A 20,574-nucleotide genomic window follows, 5' to 3' on the forward strand; every position below is an offset into this window, starting at 1 on the left:
ATACCTGATGAAGACTTTTTTATTTGATCCAGACATCTTGTTACATTCTCCATTTTAAATGAAGAGTTCTGACCTTACGACATGTTAAATAAGCAGCCCACTTACTACATAGGAAGCTGTAGGGAAAGCATATCTTCAGGATTGTTTACTAAAGATTCTTTTAAAAACTAATATTAAAATCATTTCAGAGGATCAAATGAACAAAAATTAGTGTTCAATTTAAAATACATTTTAATTTTTATTTTATTTTTGAAAGAGAAATGTTTTATTCCTCTTTGCACACAACAGTTTATGAAGGTGGCTCTCTCCTGACTCCATACATCTTTTACACAAAGATGCCTCTTCAAATATGCCCAGTTATCTCCCCCACTTCAGTGTTGGAGAATTGGCAGTGAGTGAGTGGAGCAGAATGCTTAAGACTCATTAAAATACGTTTTTTAAAGCCCTCTTATATCCTTTATATGTACACTTGCTCTGTGTGATTAAATTAACTTTCTTCAAATAATAGAGTCCGTCATAATAAGTGACAGCTCTGTTGGCCTTCTCCACAGGGTGCTTTTGTTTTCCCTTTTTTTGACTTAACATCTTTGCCCTTATAAAGTTGTGGTTTCTTTGACAAGAAGCTATTCTTACTCTCTGTATGAGAGAATAAACAAGCTTCACTCAGACTGAAGTGTATGTTTTCAAAAATTAAAGAAGTAGCAATTATATGGGAGCTGTTATTTATTAAAGCAATTACCTGAGCCCTTAAAGAGCTGTTTGTTTTTACAATGTTGTATAATGGCCTTGCAGGAAAATTAGATTTCTTATTCTCTCTTCCAGTGTATATTGTCTTGAGTATTGTCACATTTAGAGACCATAGAGAGAAATGGGACTCAACACTCTGAACAGATTTTCTGTGTGATATATTTTTTCCCCATTTTTTCATTTTGATTGAGCCCCTTTTTCCTCCCCTCCAACTGATAGCCTTTGATAACTGTGTGAAATATCTAGAGAAGAATGAAGCAGGCTGAGCTACATTTTCAAGCTTAACATTCTTTAGAAAACTAAGAAAATGCCCAATATTTCAACATTAAGTGTCAATAGGGGCTAAATGATCACTTTAAGATGTTTTCAGTTTGGAACTTGAATGTGTGTTTAATTTTTTGTGAACAGATTGATGACTCTTCCGCGTCTATTTCTCTGGCCCAGCTTACAAAGGTATATATATATTCTTGAAAATATAAGTTTTTTTCTAACATCATATTTTTTTATGTGGAACGGTTTTTTAAGAGGGGTTGGGGGAGGATATATTTTGCAAAAGCATTGTACATATTATTACTATCCTGTAAAGAGTAGTTGCTGTTTTGAGAAGATAGGGGAATACTTTGTCAGCCTCAGCGTATTGGAGTATTGTTCATCTTCAAGACAGAAGAAACACTTGAAGCTACACTTAATTTTTTTTTCCCTCATACGTTTTGTTTAATTATACATTGGAAACTAACAAGGTTCTGGAGGAATTTCCTGGTTTTGGCTATAAGTTATGTGGACCTTTTTTAAGCAGCCAAAACAGAAGATTTCCTTTACACGGACGATTGCATGGTTATTTCTTGAATATTTGACTTGATCCCATGAAGGTCAATATTTTAAATGTGATACAGTTGTTTCTTTATGCTATAGACTTGTAGTCTGTCTGCATTAGAAAAAGTTTTGAACAACCTAATTTGTTTGAACACAGACTACATGAATTGTGTAAGTGTGTAAAGCTGTTTGCAGGAATATACCAATGTGTATGTTTGGCAGAGGGGCAAATTGTTACCTCCTGAATCACTGTATATGCAATGTTTTGCGATAAGATTGCTTGCATTTTCTGCTCAACAATGTGTATCTTCTGTTTGGGAAAGCACTAGTGATGGATTACTTTTTAAAGCAATACATTTAGCTTGCAAATTGTGCCTTTAAAAAAAAAAAGTAGGCAGACTTTTGAGGGCCGAGAAGGAAGCTGTCCAGTTTTCCAAAAATCCTTTTTCCCTGCTATCAGAAATGTGAAACCAAATTTAGCAACCAAGATTAATGAAAAGATGGGTTTTCCATTAGTGCTGTCCCTATCTTGTCCTTGGCTTTGTTACGTCCTTTCCCCTAGACTGTATCCCGACAAAATGTCCTAGTAACAAATTGCTTTTTAAGCTCCTGTCTGGGAAAAGTAAGCGTTAAAATTGATTATTCTAAAACCTAAAGTGGACTAAAGCCATCCTATTTTATAATTTTCTAATGCAAAGTGGTTTAGTATAGAGTTAACACTTAGAATTTTATAGTTTACTGTTTTTATTCTTATGTACTGTAAGGACCATATTTGAGTTTTTGGTCTATTCCTACCATTGTTTCTTTGCGGGGAGGAGTTGGGGAGATTTGGGGGATTGGGTTTTTTTTGTTTTGTTTTGTTTTTTTAAACTACAGGTATTTGTAAAACAGTGTTTGGGTTCAAACAAATTAGTTGTTAAACATCTGTAATCCAGTTTTCTGTAAATGTTGCTGCTGTTCTAAGCTCTGTTAATGTTAAGCATTCTTTGTATATAAAATTACAATAAAATGTTAAAACTGGTTGCTTGTTTTGTGGATGAATGTAAAGACAAACCCCAATGAATGGCTGATATGAGTGCTAAATGCCTGAAGATTCAACTTACTAGAAATCACTCCCTTAGACCCTGCTTATATCTAGACCTTGTATATCATACCTCAAAGATGAAATTCATAAAACTTACCTGAAGAGTTCAATTTAAAATTATAATGCTCAATGCACATCTTTTGCACTTGATTTGAAACTAACATCACTACCTAAAGAGCCTTCTTCTAATACCTGCTGCATAATATGTTCAGTCATTCTACCCCCATCCCTACCTCCACATTGTAAGTATAAATTATAGTCTTAATGCTCTGACACTTGAATTATTTTTAAAACATCAAGTGTTTCTATTCTAACAATATCAGTCTTTAACTTGTAGAAAATTAGTATGCAAGTCTTAATGTAAGGTACAAACAGGGTCTAAGGTTTGAGTGCCCCCAGAATGACTTTCTTCAGCCTTGCAGACACCCAAACATCATGTAATTACCTAAGGAATTCCCGAGTGCCTCTTCCAGGTTATACGTGTAAATAGCTGTTTTTATGCAAGGTTAGTTAGATACTGCTCTTTACAGGATGAGTGGTGTTGTCTTTGGCTGTGTGGTCTTAAATGTGTTTCTAATGTGTGTGTCAAATAATTACCTGTTAAACAGACTGCCAATCTGGCTGAAGCCAATGCTTCTGAAGAAGATAAAATTAAAGCAATGATGTCGCAATCTGGCCATGAATACGACCCAATCAAGTAAGTTTCATAAATATTTTATACTAATAGGAACTTTTGGGGTGGGTTTTCCCCCCCAATCAAAAGCACTATTTTTGCGAAGTCCTCGTATACATGTAATTTTTTTTCCCCCTTTTAGTTACATGAAGAAACCTCTAGGTCCACCACCTCCATCTTACACGTGTTTCCGTTGTGGTAAACCTGGACATTATATTAAGAATTGCCCAACAAATGGGGTAAGTTCAAAGCAGAAACTATGTCTTACCTTTTTTCTTTTGGAATTGTTTCTTAGCTATCTTATTTTTCTTGGTTAATACTGCCTTCTGTAGACAATGGCAAATGAGCGCGGTCTCTGGAGCCAAATTTGCCAGGCTTCACATCTTGGTTCTGCCACTTAGCTGAGTGAGTTTGGGCAAGTTACTTGATCTCTGTAAGCCTGTTTTTTCTTCTCTAAAATGAAGATAAAATAGTACTTACCTCACATCGCAGTTACGAGGATTAAATGAGATCACATATGTAAAGCGCTACAAGTAATATAGTAAGCACTGTATAACATTAGCTAATTTATTAAATAACGGTAACTGCTTTTTCTCTTCCTCCTCTTCCTTTTTCCTCTGAATAGGATAAAAACTTTGAATCTGGTCCTAGGATTAAAAAGAGCACTGGAATTCCCAGAAGTTTCATGATGGAAGTGAAAGATCCTAACATGAAAGGTGCAATGCTTACCAACACTGGAAAATATGCAATACCAACTATAGATGCGTAAGTATGCAAATTAGGTATGACCTTTGGAGACTCCAGTCAGTCCCAGGGTATAGTGTTTTAATCTTGGGCTTGTAACTTGGCTACTTGGATTCCTTGAGAACTTTGTATACCAAGGTCATTAGTCTCTACATCTTGCATTTCTGTGAGGCTGCAGTCTGCTCCATTTAAAGCAAATTTAAAATGGATTTGGGGATTTTTGTTATCAGTGAGTGCCACTTCCCTTGTAGTCTTCTAATTTTTTCTTTTTCTGTCATTCCCTGCTTTCTTCCTCATTCACATACATACTCCCACATACTCTTATTATATATGCTACTCGCATTTTTAAGTGAACAAAACAGATTGTAATCATTTTAAGAAACAGAAGGCTTAAGAATAAAAGCTCTGCATGATGTTGAGGCAAATTTAAGTGTCAGGCGTAAATGAAATACTGAAGTAGCTTGAATAAGTTTGGATATGCCATGTGAGTCTTAAGATTCTCAAGTAAGGTTTATTTTATAAACCATTAGTTCTGATAAACTATAGCTCTATAAAACACCTTAATGCCTTTTTTTTTTTTTTTTTTTTTTTTTTGAGACCAATTCTCGCTGTGTCCTCCAGGCTGAAGTGCAGTGGCGCGATCTTGACTCACTGCAAGCTCCACCTCCAGGTTCACAACATTCTTCTGCCTCAGCCTCCCCAGTAGCTGGGACTACAGGCACCTGCCACCACGCCCAGCTAATTTTTTGTATTTTTTTAGTAGCGGCGGAGTTTCACCGTGTTAGCCAGGATGTGTTAGGAGTTTCACCACGTTAGCCTGACCTCATGATCCGCCCGCCTTGGTCTCCCAAAGTGCTGGGATTACAGGCGTGAGCCACCGTGCCCGGCCCTTAATGCCCATTTTTAATGTGTATTCAGATTTATATTATGAACCAGTTTTTAATGAAATGGACAGACATGAAACTTTAGTGGCAGGGTTCAACTAGATAACTTCCCATTTTATCTGCTTTTATTAATGTAGTCAGTTACTTTTTGGATTACCTTCAACAGTTGTTAATTCACATACTATACAACACAATATTAAGTGTTCTTTGGACTGTCGTTTTCTAACTTTGTTGAGCATAAGAATCTCCTGCAAAAGCATGTTAAAAGACTGGCCAGGTAGAGTGACCTTGGACAAAAAAAAAAAAAAAAAATTCCTGGTTGCTCTGCCCCCAATTTTGATTTAGAAGTTATGTGATAAGATCCTGATTCTACATTTTTAACAGGTTGTACAGGAGATTGTGAAGTTAGAGGATCCTCAGGGCATCAATTTACAGAATAGGTGTTCATGTTCTCAGTGACAAAAAATATATATATATGTGTGTGTGTATATATATATATAAAAAAGAACAGTTTTCCTCGGCTTCATGCTATAAATATTGTTGAAGTGTAGTGTAGTGAGCAGGTGGGGATGATGATGAAAATAGCTATGCCGTAGAATGGTATTGAAAAGATCTTGTGTTTTTGAATATGTACTTTAGTAAATAGTGTTTTCGTTCACAGATAAGAATGTTTTCCTAAACTCCCAACCCTGCTCACTTCCTCAACTTCACCCCCATCTATTTTTTATCAGTCACCATCCTGTGTTTTTGTGGTTCATCATTGAACAGTCTGTTGTTATGCTGTTTCTAATTCAGAGACATTTCATAGATGTTTCCAAACAACTTTAGCTTGAAATTGATTCTTTTTACAGACACAAGAGCAGACCGCTTCATCTATATTATGTAAAATTTTTAAATAAAAATTTGTGTCGGAAAAATTAATATCACCTGTAAACCCTAACTAATAATTAACTTCATTGCTTTTGAATGCTGAAATACAAATGCCCAATTGTGCCAGACACACAGCAAATACTGGGGAAAGATGGGAATCCAAATATTTTAAATGAAACTTTCACCCTCTTCACTAACACCACTGATAAGCAACTCAGACTCTTCTTCTGTTTCTTTTTCTATCCTCTGTTCTCCTCTTTTTTTTCTTTTTTTTTTTTTTCTTTTTTCTCTCTTTTGGGCAGTGGGAGACTCCTCTTTCACAAATTGGGAACAATGGGGCATAAGCAAATTGATACTTATTTCTGGAATCGTGGTGATGTCTATGGAGCAACTGCAACACAAATAACACACCTAAGGTACCCTACTCTGTACAGCCGAGATTCTTTCATTTTCAGCATTGAGATAAACACACTCTGTTCCTGAATGAAATAGAAAGGGTTTCTCTAGGGATACCTGTGTTTTGCAAATTTGCCTGATTACAGAGAAGATGGGGGTGTAGAAGCAATGGTGACAAGTCTGAGAATAGCTATTTTTATTTTTTTAATACTATATTTAATGCCCAACATTTCTGCAAAATGCATTTCTACAAAAAACTGGACCTAGAATGTCTAATGAGGTGTTACTTTACAATTTTGTAACACATATTTTGATCATTTAAGTCACTAATGCTTCTTAATTAACTATAAATTGATTAACCTCTCTTAAAATACTAATAAGTAGATCATGGGTTTTGGTATCTCATTTTATTAATTATTTGTGTGGCAATGACATAATATTTCCTTTGAACTATCTTTCCTTAATTGTATAATGTCAGTACTAATTTTAATTTCCCATCTTGTGGCATTTACTCCAATACCTTCACAGGTTTGAGGGACTTTTGGGATATGGAGAAGGGGAGATTTTTGGGGATTTTTAATTTTAATTTTTATTTTTTTCAAGAAACTTGATAGAGTAGGAAAAATTGTGATTATGGTGTTGTCTAAATTCAAGTCTTGTCTTTGTCACTTAAATAGAAGTTTATGGCACAGAACATGTTGCTTTATTTCTGGCCCACAGTTCTTAGAGTTATGGGTTCTAAGGTCCTTTTATTGTTTTTATAGCATTTCCTTGCTTCTTTTTGTTATACTTGTTTAGACTTTTGTGTCTTTGTTTAGAGTGAGGTTGTACATAATTACTCCCTTATTTTAGAAGATACGGTGCTTGTCAAAAGTAATTTAGCATTGTGCTGAATTATGTGTTCCGATCATGTAATAGTAGAACATGTAGCATGAATACTCTGCCTTCTTAACAATGGTGAAACACTAAAACCTTCTTTTACAGAGAAGCATATGCAATTGGGAAGAAAGAGAAACCTCCCTTCTTACCAGAGGAGCCATCTTCTTCCTCAGAAGAAGATGATCCTATCCCAGATGAATTGTTGTGTCTCATCTGCAAGGATATTATGACTGATGCTGTTGTGATTCCCTGCTGTGGAAACAGTTACTGTGATGAATGTAAGAAATGCTGAATCTTGGAAGATGTATATTTTAGAATATTTGTATTTACTTGGAATGGCTCTTCCCAACCTCATATATTTTAATAATAAAATTAATAATGTTGATGACAAGTGTTGATCAATGAGCATTTAGTAGTGAGAAGTCTGTTTTTGTTGCTGTTATCTTTTTTAAACAATAACCTCTTTGTCCTATTAAATACTAGAATTGAACACCTTCTCTACCTTTGTCAGGGTGACTATACTGAGGTGTTTTTCTTAATACAGACTTTGTTTTCTATATGTTTTAAGTGGTATCCAGAATTTTAAAACCTTTTTGGGCCTTAGATAATTCTGGAAGTATTTTTAAGTGGTATCTAAATTCTTTTCCTGGATTGTGAATAGCTTATCCTAATATTTCTAAGTGTATTAAGACCTGCTTCTCACTGTCTCTCAGGCTGGAGTGCAGTGGCGTGATCTCGGCTCACTGCAAGCTCCGCCTCCCGGGTTCACGCCATTCTCCTGCCTCAGCCTCCCAAGTAGCTGGGACTACAGGCGCCCGCCACCACGCCCGGCTAATTTTTTGTATTTTTAGTAGAGTCGGGGTTTCACCATGTTAGCCAGGATGGTCTTGATCTCCTGACCTCGTGAGCCGCCCACCTCAGTCTCCCAAAAGTGCTGGGATTACAGGCTTGAGCCACCACCCGGCGTCTGTAGACATACTTATTACCCAGCATTTACCATGCAGTTGTGACTTTTTAAATCACTTATATTAGCACTTAGTTTTTTCCTGCCTCTTATCCTAAGTTTGTGCCTTCTTACACAGAATAAATCAGTGTTAACCCGAAAATATGCTCAAGCCTGCTCTGGCCTTTTTCATTTTTAAAGGTAGTTTTGAAATATATAGTCCTCATACACATGGTTCTGCATCTGCAGATTCAACCAACCACAGATCATAAATATTTGGGGGGAAGGAAACAGTAAAAACTAATATAATAGTAAAGACTAATACAGATTTTAAAATAAGAGTATTAATTAGTTACATAGTATTTATATTGCAGCAGGTATTACAAGCAATCTAGAAATTATTTAAAGTATACTGGAGGATGTACATAGTAGTTACATGCAAATACTATGCCTTTGGGGCAGTTGAGGGACTTGAACATCTACAGATTTTGTTATCTTCAGAGGGTCCTGGTTTGGATACCGGTAAATCTGTATTTTTTGACCTCTTCAGTGAAGACCAAAATCAAGAAGAGGTTGCTAAAGACTTGTTTCAGAGTATATCTTAGATTTAACAAACCACTTGATATTACTGGAGTTTTACTACATTGAAGCATAATCTTCATATCTGTAATTTAGTGTTGCTGCCATGTACTGTGCTGTAGATCTCTCATTTCCTTGCTAGAATAAAAACCCCAACTTAGCCATGTAAAATTTTTGCCTTTCTAGACTATCTCATACTTCTCTTTTGTTTTCTGCAATATTCCAGTTACTAGCTAAACAAAGAGTGCTTTTGCTGGCAATTCAGACATTTGTTTAAATGTGTCCTTTAAAAAAAAAAAAGATGAGGTGAGGGATCCTTTCTATTTTGCCCCAGGCTGACCTTGAATTTTTGGGCTCAAGTGATTCTCCTGTCTCAGCCTCTCCAGGAGCTGGGATGACAGGCACATGCCAGTACACCCAGCTATGACTTCTCTTTTTAGAGTAGCATAGGTCATACAGAAAAGAGCAGAGGGATACTTAAGATGGGAGATTTTACATAAGTTTCTTAATCTAAGAAATGATTAGCACAACATGCTTGGAAAACAGTAATGTAACTGAACAAATGTGGACCATCCTTTTAATTCATTTCGTAAACACTGAGTTCCTACTATGCTTTTATTAATATTTGAAATCTTACACATAGGTATAAGAACAGCACTCCTGGAGTCAGATGAGCATACATGTCCAACGTGTCATCAAAATGATGTTTCTCCTGATGCTTTAATTGCCAATAAATTTTTACGACAGGTAAATCTTTGTATCCATTTTATGAAAAAATTCTTTTTACTCTTTAACTGATTTAACTGTACTTCAGTGAATACTGCATAACATTTTTCTGCATTATTATGCTTGGTATCTCTAGGCTGTTAATAACTTCAAAAATGAAACTGGTTATACAAAAAGACTACGGAAACAGTTACCTCCTCCACCACCCCCAATACCACCTCCAAGACCACTGATTCAGAGGAACCTGCAGCCTCTGATGAGATCTCCAATATCAAGACAACAAGATCCTCTTATGATTCCAGTGACATCTTCATCAACTCACCCAACTCCCTCTATATCTTCATTAACTTCTAATCAGTCTTCCTTGGCCCCTCCTGTGTCTGGAAATCCATCTTCTGCTCCAGCTCCTGTACCTGATATAACTGCAACAGTATCAATATCAGTTCATTCAGAAAAATCAGATGGACCTTTTCGGTAAGCCTATGTATTTTTCACTGTTAGAAACCAAATGAGGTCAATGATGTAGTGTTTTGTTGTTGAGTATCACTTTAACAGCTTTCTTAGTGGACCACTGTGCTTAGTAATGTGGGATGACTTGTAAGAAATGACTTAGTCTTATTGGGGGAAGAGGAAAACAAAGGGGATTCATTTGGCAAATGAGGATTAAGCATCCCGAGGTCAAATACTACACAGGGTGCAACCAGCTCCTGTTAAACCTTGAATGTTCCATATACCATAACAGCTCTGAACTTAACAGAGGTGGAAGAATTCACTCGTGGTCATAATGATAGTTTTGGATAGGAGTAGTTTTGAGTAAGAACAATTTGGATAGGTAGAGAAGTCAGAAATAGTGATTGTTGTGGAGCATCGTTATTATGTAGGATAATAGTGAAAACTCATAGCCTGCCACTTCAGAAATGAGACAGTTGTCCATGTAGTTTAATGTCTCATAAATTCTTAAAAAAAAAGAAAAAAATAGGTGTCAGAGGCCCATTTCAGACATATTGAAGCAAAATCTTTAGGATGAGACCTTTACATTTACATTTAAGAAATTCCACTGATCTAGTGAAATGTATTTGGTTGATAGTGGGAATAGGCCAGAGAGTTCTATGGCTGGCCCAAGATTATCCTTTCAGTTTAGTGGTAGAGCTAGAGCTAAAACTTAACTCCTAATCCTAGGGGGATTTTTGTCTTCATAGGCCACACTTTGATTTTCTTTAAGTTTTGCTTTTCTTGCAAGTGATTTCTGTCATAAGTATCATATCTTCTTGAGGGTCCTTCATTTTACTTTTCCACTTAGATATAGAGAACTCTTCAAAGTTTCAGCCTTCTGTCATGTTTCTCAAAAGTATTCATCATCTTTCACGTAACTGATCTTACTGCAGGTGATGGGTAAACAGCAGCAAATTTTTTACTCTTAATTGTCCATTTCTGATGATTTTTAATGTATTATAATTTATATTTTTTTAAGGGATTCTGATAATAAAATATTGCCAGCTGCAGCTCTTGCATCAGAGCACTCAAAGGGAACCTCCTCAATTGCAATTACCGCTCTTATGGAAGAGAAGGTAAATTTTACTGATGCTTTAATTTGGGATTTTTTTACAGTAGGGTTTTGTTGTTCTGGTTTTGTTTTTACCTCTTTTTTTTTTTATTATTATTAACTATTTCTGTTTATTTGTGGTTGTTTCTAAAGGGTTACCAGGTGCCTGTTCTTGGAACCCCGTCTTTGCTTGGACAGTCCTTATTGCACGGACAATTGATCCCCACAACTGGTAAGTAAGGTGACTTTGGTTTAGACTTTTTTCCCTTTAAAAAATAATTTTAGCTTGATTTAATGTGCAATTTTGTATTTACCTACTGTTTTTATTTTTTTGCTTCTAGGTCCAGTAAGAATAAATACTGCTCGTCCAGGTGGTGGTCGACCAGGCTGGGAACAGTGAGTAGATGTTTACAATAATCTTCTGATGATTGCCTGCAAACTAGATGATGGAAGGTCCAAACTAGGCAGCCGGTCGCTGCTCTTTATTGTAAACTTTCATGTGCCAGATTAGCTTTTTTTTTGTAAAATGTCAAAATTCAAGCTTATATGAGGGTTTTTTTAAAAAATGAGTAAATCTTTTCTAAAATACAGAATTTTTAAAGTTTTTTTCTACTTTCATGTCCAACAAATGGGGATCTTGACAGGACTTCAGTTAACGAGTAGATAAGATTACTTGAAAAGTTATTTTAAATATGGTGTCAGTTATTTTCCTAGTAGGTTTAACTTTTTCTATCCTTAGATTGGATGATCAAAGTTTGATTTGAGTGCATACATAATAAGATTAACATCTACCAAACAAAAATTTTTTGTCTGAAATGAAGTCTTTTATTCTACAGGATGTGTTTTTTCCACCCTAAAATACAAAGAACTTTGATTTTCTCTGTGGGATGTTTTATGGCATTGAAAATCGGCAGACTGACTTAATGTATTTTTATTTATATAATTATTTCTGTTTATATAATCCAGTTGAAAACTGACATATTCTTAAAAGTATGAGTTACTAGTAGGATAAATCAGTAGAAGGAGCATAGGATTTAGAAACAGGTAGACTTGGATTTGAATCCCATCTCCTTCGTTTCCTAGCTGCATGACAGTGGTCATGTGGTTTTATTCCCTAACATCCATTTCCTCATTTGGATTTGGAATGACACTACCTACCTTAACATGTAAAATGACTTCATTGTGCCCAGCAGACAAAAGGGCTCTTTTCCTTCTATATAACAATAAGTTCACAGAGTAATTTATAGAATGCCAATTAAAATATAATATTACATAAAGTGATCTCTTTTGAGGTCTAGTTATTGTTATGATACAGTTAATTGGTGGAGGAAAATTAGTTTTAAGAAAATATATTTTTTCAGCTCTCTATCCGAAACAAGTTTAAGAATTGGGGAGTAGGAAAAAGTTTTCAGAGCAGTTAAAATTGGTGTCTTAACATCTATGCATGGAAAGGTCATGTATTATACCTGTGGAGAAATACTTGAGCCTTTTTTTTTTTTTCTCCCACACAGTTCCAACAAACTCGGCTATCTGGTTTCTCCACCACAACAAATTAGAAGAGGGGAGAGGAGCTGCTACAGGTAGGCATACTAAAAATCTTGGAAAATAATCATCTGTGTGTGTGTGTGTGTGTGTGTGTGTGTGTGTGTGTGTGTGTGTGTGTGTGTGTAGGCATACTAAAAATCTTGGAAAATAATCATCTTAGTGTGTGTGTGTGTGTGTCCAAATAAAAAATATAATACCAAAGAAATAAAAGCACAGCAGTGGCAGGAGGGAAGGGGGTCATTTGTTTGTATTGTGTTTATCCCTCTTAAGTCCTGGGTAGTTGTCTTTAAAGAGGGCTAGAAAAGAATAATATATAGTATCTTAAATGATGGTTTTTAAGACATTTTTAATATTCCTTCCCAGTGATTACTTTCTCCCAGTCAGCAAACAGCAGAATATTGGCTTGCATTTACCCTCTTGGAAGTAGAAGAAAGTCATTAAGGCTCAGACAATATTTAAGATACCAATTTAAGATGAAAGCTAACAAGCTCAGCTCCCAACTGTGAACAAGAATTGCATTTATTTCTCTTCTATACTCCACTGTCCCAATCATCTCCCACCTTCTCTTTTCCAAAAGAAGAGACAGGAGATTATTAGAGGCTTCTGCCCTGGTGGGCAGGTACAAGCAATATTAATCTGAGAAGTAAGAATCTTACTGTCTAGGTCAGGGGTCCCCAACCGTGGGCCACAGACCAGTACCCATCCTTGGCCTGTTAGGAACTGGGCAACACAGCAGGAGGTGAACAGCAGGTGAGCAAGCATTACCACCTGAGCTCCACCTCCTGTCAGTTCAGTGGTGGCATTAAGATTCTCATAGAAGCATGGAACCCTGTTGTGAACTGCGCATGTGAAGGATCTGGGTTGCATGCTCCTTATGAGAATGTAATGCCTGATCCTGTAAGGTGGAGCAGTTTCATCCTGAAACCACCTCCCACCCCCGTCCATGGAAAAATTGTCTTCCACAAAACAGCTCCCTGGTGCCAAAAAGTTGAGAACTGCTAGTCTAGTTTATAATCACCACCAGGATAAAGGGGTCTCCAAAACTTTATAAAAAGAGTTTTGGCCAGGCATAATGGCTCATGCTGGTAATTTTAGAGCTGTGGGAGGCTGATGGGGGAGGATTGCTTGAGGCCTGAAGTTCAAAATTAGCCTGGTTAACATAGCAAGACTCTGTCTCTACCAAGAAAAAAAAATTAAAAATTAGTCAGACATAGTGGCATGCACCTGTGGTCCCAGCTACCTGGGGAGCTGAGGCAGGAGGATCACTTAAGCTTAGGAGGTCAAGGCTGCCGTGAGCTATAACCACATCAATGTACTTTAGCCTGGGGGACAGAGCGAGACCCTGTCTCCAAAAAAAGGAGAATGCTTTCTCTTTGAGAGAAAGCCTTGATATTTTCATTGTTAATTATAGAAGTTAAAACTAGAGTTTATTCTGCTTTGTATGATCTTCACCCGCTTCCTCCCTCAAAAAAGAAGTTACAGTAGGTGGTTTTCCTTCATTTAAACTTTTGGGGCCGGGTGTGGTGGCTCTCACCTGTAATCCCAGCACTTTGGGCATATCACCTGAGGTCAGGAGTTTGAGACCAGCCTGCCCAACATGGTGAAACCCTGTCTCTACTAAAAATACAAAAATTAGCTGGGCATGGTGGCACGCGTCTGTAGTCCCAGCTACTTGCGAGGCTGAGGCAGGAGAATTCACTTGAACTCAGGAGGTGGAGGTTGCAGTGTGCCAAGATTGCACCACTTAGTCCAGCCTGGACGACAGAGTGAGACTCTGTCTCAAAAATAAATAAGTAAACTTTTGGGGAGAGCTAGGTCACAGCAGCATTAATCTGTCAGTTCCTTCAAAAGACAGTTTAGGAAGTAACAGGTAGTAATTAGTGGAGTGATAATCAATCTGAACTTCATAAAAGAGAACTTTTAAATACAATATTTCCATGTAGAAAAGGTCCTATAAACTTGCATCATCTCAGTCAATACATGGCCTTAAGAATTATGTTATGTTGTAGAGTTATTTTTATAAATAAATTGTACTAATGTTTCTATACTAGTTGAATAGTTGGTTCTATTCCACTGTTTTTAAGTTTGAAAATAATTATGGATAGAAAAGATAAGCTTACTTGTCTCAGATGACTTTAGTTTGAAGAAGTAATATCTTGGAATTTATTTCTCCAGAAGTATAAACCGTGGGCGACACCACAGCGAAAGATCACAGAGGACCCAAGGCCCGTCACTACCAGCAACTCCAGTCTTTGTACCTGTTCCACCACCTCCTTTGTATCCGCCTCCTCCCCATACACTTCCTCTCCCTACGGGTGTTCCTCCTCCACAGTTTTCTCCTCAGTTTCCTCCTGGCCAGCCACCACCTGCTGGGTATAGTGTCCCTCCTCCAGGGTTTCCTCCAGCTCCTACCAATTTATCAACACCTTGGGTATCATCAGGAGTGCAGACAGCTCATTCAAATACCATCCCAACAACACAAGCACCACCTTTGTCCAGGGAAGAATTCTATAGAGAGCAGCGACGACTAAAAGAAGAGTATGTATTCTAATTTGAAATTATTATACACTTTTTTCATTTTCTGATAATAACATTAAATAGGTGTCTGGAAACGTTTTCCAGTGTTTCCAGTTAGTATGAGAAATTCACCTAAAATTTAAACCAAAGCCATACAAGCAACTTCCTCAGGGATTCCTAGTTTATAGTTTTAAAGTGGAAAACTAATGGCAATTTCATTCATTTCATTCATGATCTAATTACATTTGTCTTGTTAGTTTTCTTAAATGGTTTTTGTTAACTTTCACTCTTTAACTTTATTTTACTAGGGAAAAGAAAAAGTCCAAGCTAGATGAGTTTACAAATGATTTTGCTAAGGAATTGATGGAATACAAAAAGATTCAAAAGGAGCGTAGGCGCTCATTTTCCAGGTTAGTGTTTTGCAAGCCTTCACAACAGAATTACAAATGGGACTTTGAATATCCAGGGATTAGCTATGGATATAAAGAACATTGCACTTACGAATTTTTCTGATTCGGTCTAGGTGTGTAGAAGTGAAGATGTAGCTTATTTCCCAATATCTGTTCATTGAAATAATGTCTCAGTGTAAATTCTATTGTGTAGAACTAACAGTTGTGGGGATTAAATTGCCCTTGTCCCTTGAAGTTATTTATAGTATCAAATAATTGGGAAATGTTTTTGGAAGGAAAGAAATAGGGGAATAGCCAAAGAACAGTTCTCAGGACCCTTTTACCATAAGGCTACAGCTTCTTGCTGGAACATTAACCTGTGTAATTATGAAGCAGTAATAGAACACGAATTGCTTTATTGATAGAAAAAGTGAATTATAAAAATTCCCTGGAAGTTTGTTTAAAAGACTTTATTTTTTAGCCTTACACTTGAAATGTTTCTTTTACAACTAGGCTGTTGGCCAGTATAGGACAAAAAACAGACTCCTACTTCAATATTCAGATAGGAAGTGAAATTTAAAATTAATTGACATTTTGTTTAATGTTAGTTAGCTCATATAACTCACGGTACATTAATGCACTTCACTCTAATTGTTAAGACTTCACTTTTGTTTTGTAACAAGTGATTGCTCTGATTTGTGTACTTTATTCCATTCCAGTAGAGGTCACTATGCCTCTTTAATCATCTAAGATGAAATTTGATATAAAGACAGATGAAACCGTGAGGAAAGAATGCTAGAATCTGAGAGTTTGTGTTTTATTTTGTATATATTTCTCAACTATCAACTATTGTTTTGTTTTGTTTTTAGGTCTAAATCTCCCTATAGTGGTTCTTCGTATTCAAGAAGTTCATATACTTATTCTAAATCAAGATCTGGTTCAACACGTTCACGCTCTTATTCTCGATCATTCAGCCGCTCACATTCTCGTTCCTATTCACGGTCACCTCCATACCCCAGAAGAGGCAGAGGCAAGAGCCGCAATTACCGTTCACGGTCTAGATCTCATGGATATCATCGATCTAGGTCAAGGTCACCCCCTTATAGACGCTATCATTCACGATCAAGATCTCCTCAAGCGTTTAGGGGACAGTCTCCTAATAAACGTAACGTACCTCAAGGGGAAACGGAACGTGAATATTTTAATAGATACAGAGAAGTTCCACCACCATATGACATGAAAGCCTATTATGGGAGGAGTGTTGACTTTAGAGACCCATTTGAAAAAGAACGCTATCGAGAATGGGAGAGAAAATATAGAGAGTGGTATGAAAAATATTATAAAGGTTTTGCTGCTGGAGCACAGCCTAGACCCTCAGCAAATAGAGAGAATTTTTCTCCAGAGAGATTTTTACCACTTAACATCAGGAATTCTCCCTTCACAAGAGGCCGCAGAGAAGATTATGTTGGTGGGCAAAGTCATAGAAGTCGAAACATAGGTAGCAACTATCCAGAAAAGCTTTCAGCAAGAGATGGTCACAATCAGAAGGATAATACAAAGTCAAAAGAGAAGGAGAGTGAAAACGCTCCAGGAGATGGTAAAGGAAATAAGCATAAGAAACACAGAAAAAGAAGAAAAGGGGAAGAAAGTGAGGGTTTTCTGAACCCAGAGTTATTAGAGACTTCTAGGAAATCAAGAGAACCTACAGGTGTTGAAGAAAATAAAACAGACTCACTGTTTGTTCTCCCAAGTAGAGATGATGCCACACCTGTTAGAGATGAACCAATGGATGCAGAATCCATCACTTTTAAATCAGTGTCTGAAAAAGACAAGAGAGAAAGGGATAAACCAAAAACAAAGGGTGATAAAACCAAACGGAAGAATGATGGATCTGCTGTGTCCAAAAAAGAAAATATTGTAAAACCTGCTAAAGGACCCCAAGAAAAAGTAGATGGAGAACGTGAGAAATCTCCTCGATCTGAACCTCCACTTAAAAAAGCCAAAGAGGAGACTCCAAAGACTGACAATGCTAAATCATCATCTTCCTCTCAGAAGGATGAAAAAATCACTGGAACGCCCAGAAAAGCTCACTCTAAATCAGCAAAAGAACACCAAGAAACAAAACCACTCAAAGAGGAAAAAGTGAAGAAGGACTATTCCAAAGATGTCAAATCAGAAAAGCTAACAACTAAGGAAGAAAAGGCCAAGAAGCCTAATGAGAAAAACAAACCACTTGATAATAAGGGAGAAAAAAGAAAAAGAAAAACTGAGGAAAAAGGTGTAGATAAGGATTTTGAGTCTTCTTCAATGAAAATCTCGAAACTAGAAGTGACTGAAATAGTGAAACCATCACCAAAGCGCAAAATGGAACCTGATATTGAAAAAATGGATAGGACCCCTGAAAAGGACAAAATTTCTTCAACTGCGCCAGCCAAAAAAATCAAACTCAACAGAGAAACTGGGAAGAAAATTGGAAGTACAGAAAATATATCTAACACAAAAGAACCCTGTGAAAAGCTGGAGTCAACATCTAGCAAAGTTAAACAAGAAAAAGTCAAAGCAAAGGTCAGACGAAAAGTGACTGGAACTGAAGGATCCAGCTCAACTCTAGTGGATTATACCAGGTATCTGAATGTAGGGGGTGGGTGTGGAAGTTTGTTGGGGGAAGGATTTTCTTCAGTTTTACCCATGCTTGTGCTTTCTATATTATGAATGTGCTGATCTAGGGAAGTAGGCTGGTTTTATTTAGTCTTTTGTTGTCTTTGAAGAAAGGAATTGCTAAAGACAAGGTTATAAGTAGATTTTGGGGGTAAGCCACATTTGTGTTTATACAATCATAATCTTAAATTGTGTGTCTTCCTTAGGACAGAATAAGTTTTTTTTTTGTTGTTTTTTTTTTTTAAGTTAAAAGGACATTTGTGTTTAAGTTAGCATTTTTATATTTATCAATGTTTTATAATTAATAAATTCTTCATTAATTAAAAATATTGTTATTCTTTTTAGTACGAGCTCAACTGGAGGCAGTCCTGTGCGGAAATCTGAAGAAAAAACAGATACAAAGCGAACTGTGATTAAAACGATGGAAGAATATAATAATGACAATACAGCACCAGCTGAAGATGTTATCATTATGATTCAGGTTCCTCAATCCAAATGGGATAAAGATGACTTTGAATCTGAAGAAGAAGATGTTAAATCCACACAGCCTATATCAAGTGTAGGAAAACCCGCTAGTGTTATAAAAAATGTTAGTACCAAGCCATCAAATATAGTCAAGTATCCTGAGAAAGAAAGTGAGCCATCAGAGAAAATTCAGAAATTCACCAAGGACGTGAGCCATGAAATCATACAACACGAGGTTAAAAGTTCAAAAAACTCTGCATCTAGTGAAAAAGGGAAAGCCAAAGATCGAGATTATTCAGTGTTGGAAAAGGAAAACGCTGAAAAGAGGAAGAACAACACTCAGCCAGAGAAAGAGAGTAATTTGGACCGTCTGAATGAACAAGGAAATTTTAAAAGTCTGTCTCAATCTTCCAAAGAGGCTAGAACTTCAGATAAACATGATTCCACTCGTGCTTCCTCAAATAAAGACTTCACTCCCAATAGAGACAAAAAAACTGACTATGACACCAGAGAGTATTCAAGTTCCAAACGTAGAGATGAAAAGAATGAATTAACAAGAAGAAAAGACTCTCCTTCTCGGAATAAAGATTCTGCATCTGGACAGAAAAATAAGCCAAGGGAAGAGAGAGATTTGCCTAAAAAAGGAACAGGAGATTCCAAAAAAAGTAATTCTAGTCCTTCAAGAGACAGAAAACCTCATGATCACAAAGCCACTTATGATACTAAACGCCCAAATGAAGAGACAAAGTCTGTAGATAAAAATCCTTGTAAGGATCGTGAGAAGCATGTATTAGAAGCAAGGAACAATAAAGAGTCAAGTGGCAATAAACTACTTTATATACTTAACCCACCAGAGACACAGGTTGAAAAAGAGCAAATTACTGGGCAAATTGACAAGAATACTGCCAAGCCTAAACCCCAGTTAAGTCATTCCTCCAGACTTTCCTCTGACTTAACTAGAGAAACTGATGAAGCTGCTTTTGAACCAGACTATAATGAAAGTGACAGTGAAAGTAATGTTTCTGTAAAAGAAGAGGAAACTTCAGGAAACATTTCTAAGGACCTGAAAGATAAAATAGTGGAGAAAGCGAAAGAGAACCTGGACACAGCAGCAGTTGTCCAGGTGGGCATAAGCAGGAACCAGAGCCACAGCAGCCCCAGCGTCAGCCCCAGCAGAAGCCACAGTCCTTCTGGAAGCCAGACCCGAAGCCACAGTAGCAGTGCCAGCTCAGCGGAAAGTCAGGATAGCAAGAAGAAGAAGAAAAAGAAGGAAAAGAAAAAACACAAGAAACATAAAAAGCATAAGAAGCATAAGAAACATGCAGGCACTGAAGTGGAATTGGAAAAAAGCCAAAAACACAAACACAAGAAAAAGAAGTCAAAGAAGAACAAAGATAAAGAAAAGGAGAAGGAGAAAGATGACCAAAAAGTGAAATCTGTCACTGTGTAAAAGGACAGATCTTAAAAATTGACTTAATTACTAAGTCATCTGTATTAAATTTTGTTATAATGTAAAGAGATTCAAGCCTTGTAAATAATGACATGGAAAGACCCTGTGCTGCACTTAAAATATTGCTGCTTGATTATTTGATTTTTACATCAGAGCTTTATAACACGAACTTTTGTACAGAATTGTGAGTTGTGACCATGTAACATGAGAGGTTTTGCTAGGGCCTATTATTTTTAACCACCATTAATTAGTTGGGGTGGAGTTTACTGTAATGTGAAATTTTCACATTTGAATTTTTTTAATTGCCTGGCAAAAGCTGATATAAGTTCTAAAATATCAGCAGAATGATTTGCTGAATTCATTACAACCCCGTTATGTCACTTTTTGATTACAATAAAAGTTTTCAGTAAACTTTTCAAATGTTGAGTATTTGCATTATTTACAGAAAGTAGTGCCATATTTATATACTTAACCCACAGACGGAGATTGTATGTATGAGTCCATTTCCCTATTTTAAAATTCTTAGTTTTTAATATAAGTTAAACTGAATATACAAAATTCTAAATTAAACATTGAAGATACACTTCATAGTGGGCAGGTGGTAGAGGCCAGAAATGAATCAGGATTAATTGGAGATGTGGTTAAATAAATTTAGGAGCGTCTTGAATT

At 36.5% G+C, this 20,574-nt stretch overlaps 1 protein-coding gene across 3 annotated transcripts in view; it reads left to right on the top strand.

The window, feature by feature from the left end:
* Nucleotides 1-20,325, top strand: part of LOC105485032 (RB binding protein 6, ubiquitin ligase) — a 32,778-nt gene extending 12,453 nt beyond the window's left edge. For 2 of the 3 annotated variants that reach the window (XM_071084248.1, XM_071084247.1), the window contains exons 5-19: nucleotides 1,156-1,200; nucleotides 3,253-3,341; nucleotides 3,460-3,556; nucleotides 3,943-4,082; nucleotides 7,196-7,368; nucleotides 9,256-9,359; nucleotides 9,475-9,812; nucleotides 10,810-10,906; nucleotides 11,035-11,113; nucleotides 11,223-11,277; nucleotides 12,393-12,461; nucleotides 14,602-14,964; nucleotides 15,252-15,353; nucleotides 16,202-17,956; nucleotides 18,336-20,325. In XM_071084248.1, coding sequence (XP_070940349.1) covers nucleotides 1,156-1,200; nucleotides 3,253-3,341; nucleotides 3,460-3,556; nucleotides 3,943-4,082; nucleotides 7,196-7,368; nucleotides 9,256-9,359; nucleotides 9,475-9,812; nucleotides 10,810-10,906; nucleotides 11,035-11,113; nucleotides 11,223-11,277; nucleotides 12,393-12,461; nucleotides 14,602-14,964; nucleotides 15,252-15,353; nucleotides 16,202-17,956; nucleotides 18,336-19,905 — 5,076 coding nt within the window. In that variant the 3' untranslated portion in view covers nucleotides 19,906-20,325. The remainder of the gene's footprint in view (nucleotides 1-1,155; nucleotides 1,201-3,252; nucleotides 3,342-3,459; nucleotides 3,557-3,942; nucleotides 4,083-7,195; nucleotides 7,369-9,255; nucleotides 9,360-9,474; nucleotides 9,813-10,809; nucleotides 10,907-11,034; nucleotides 11,114-11,222; nucleotides 11,278-12,392; nucleotides 12,462-14,601; nucleotides 14,965-15,251; nucleotides 15,354-16,201; nucleotides 17,957-18,335) is intronic. The other variant, XM_011747196.3, reaches the window with a different exon arrangement.
* Nucleotides 20,326-20,574: the final 249 nt, after the last annotated feature.

This window comes from Macaca nemestrina, chromosome 18 (genome assembly GCF_043159975.1).
Source record: "Macaca nemestrina isolate mMacNem1 chromosome 18, mMacNem.hap1, whole genome shotgun sequence".
Lineage (NCBI taxonomy): Eukaryota > Metazoa > Chordata > Mammalia > Primates > Cercopithecidae > Macaca > Macaca nemestrina.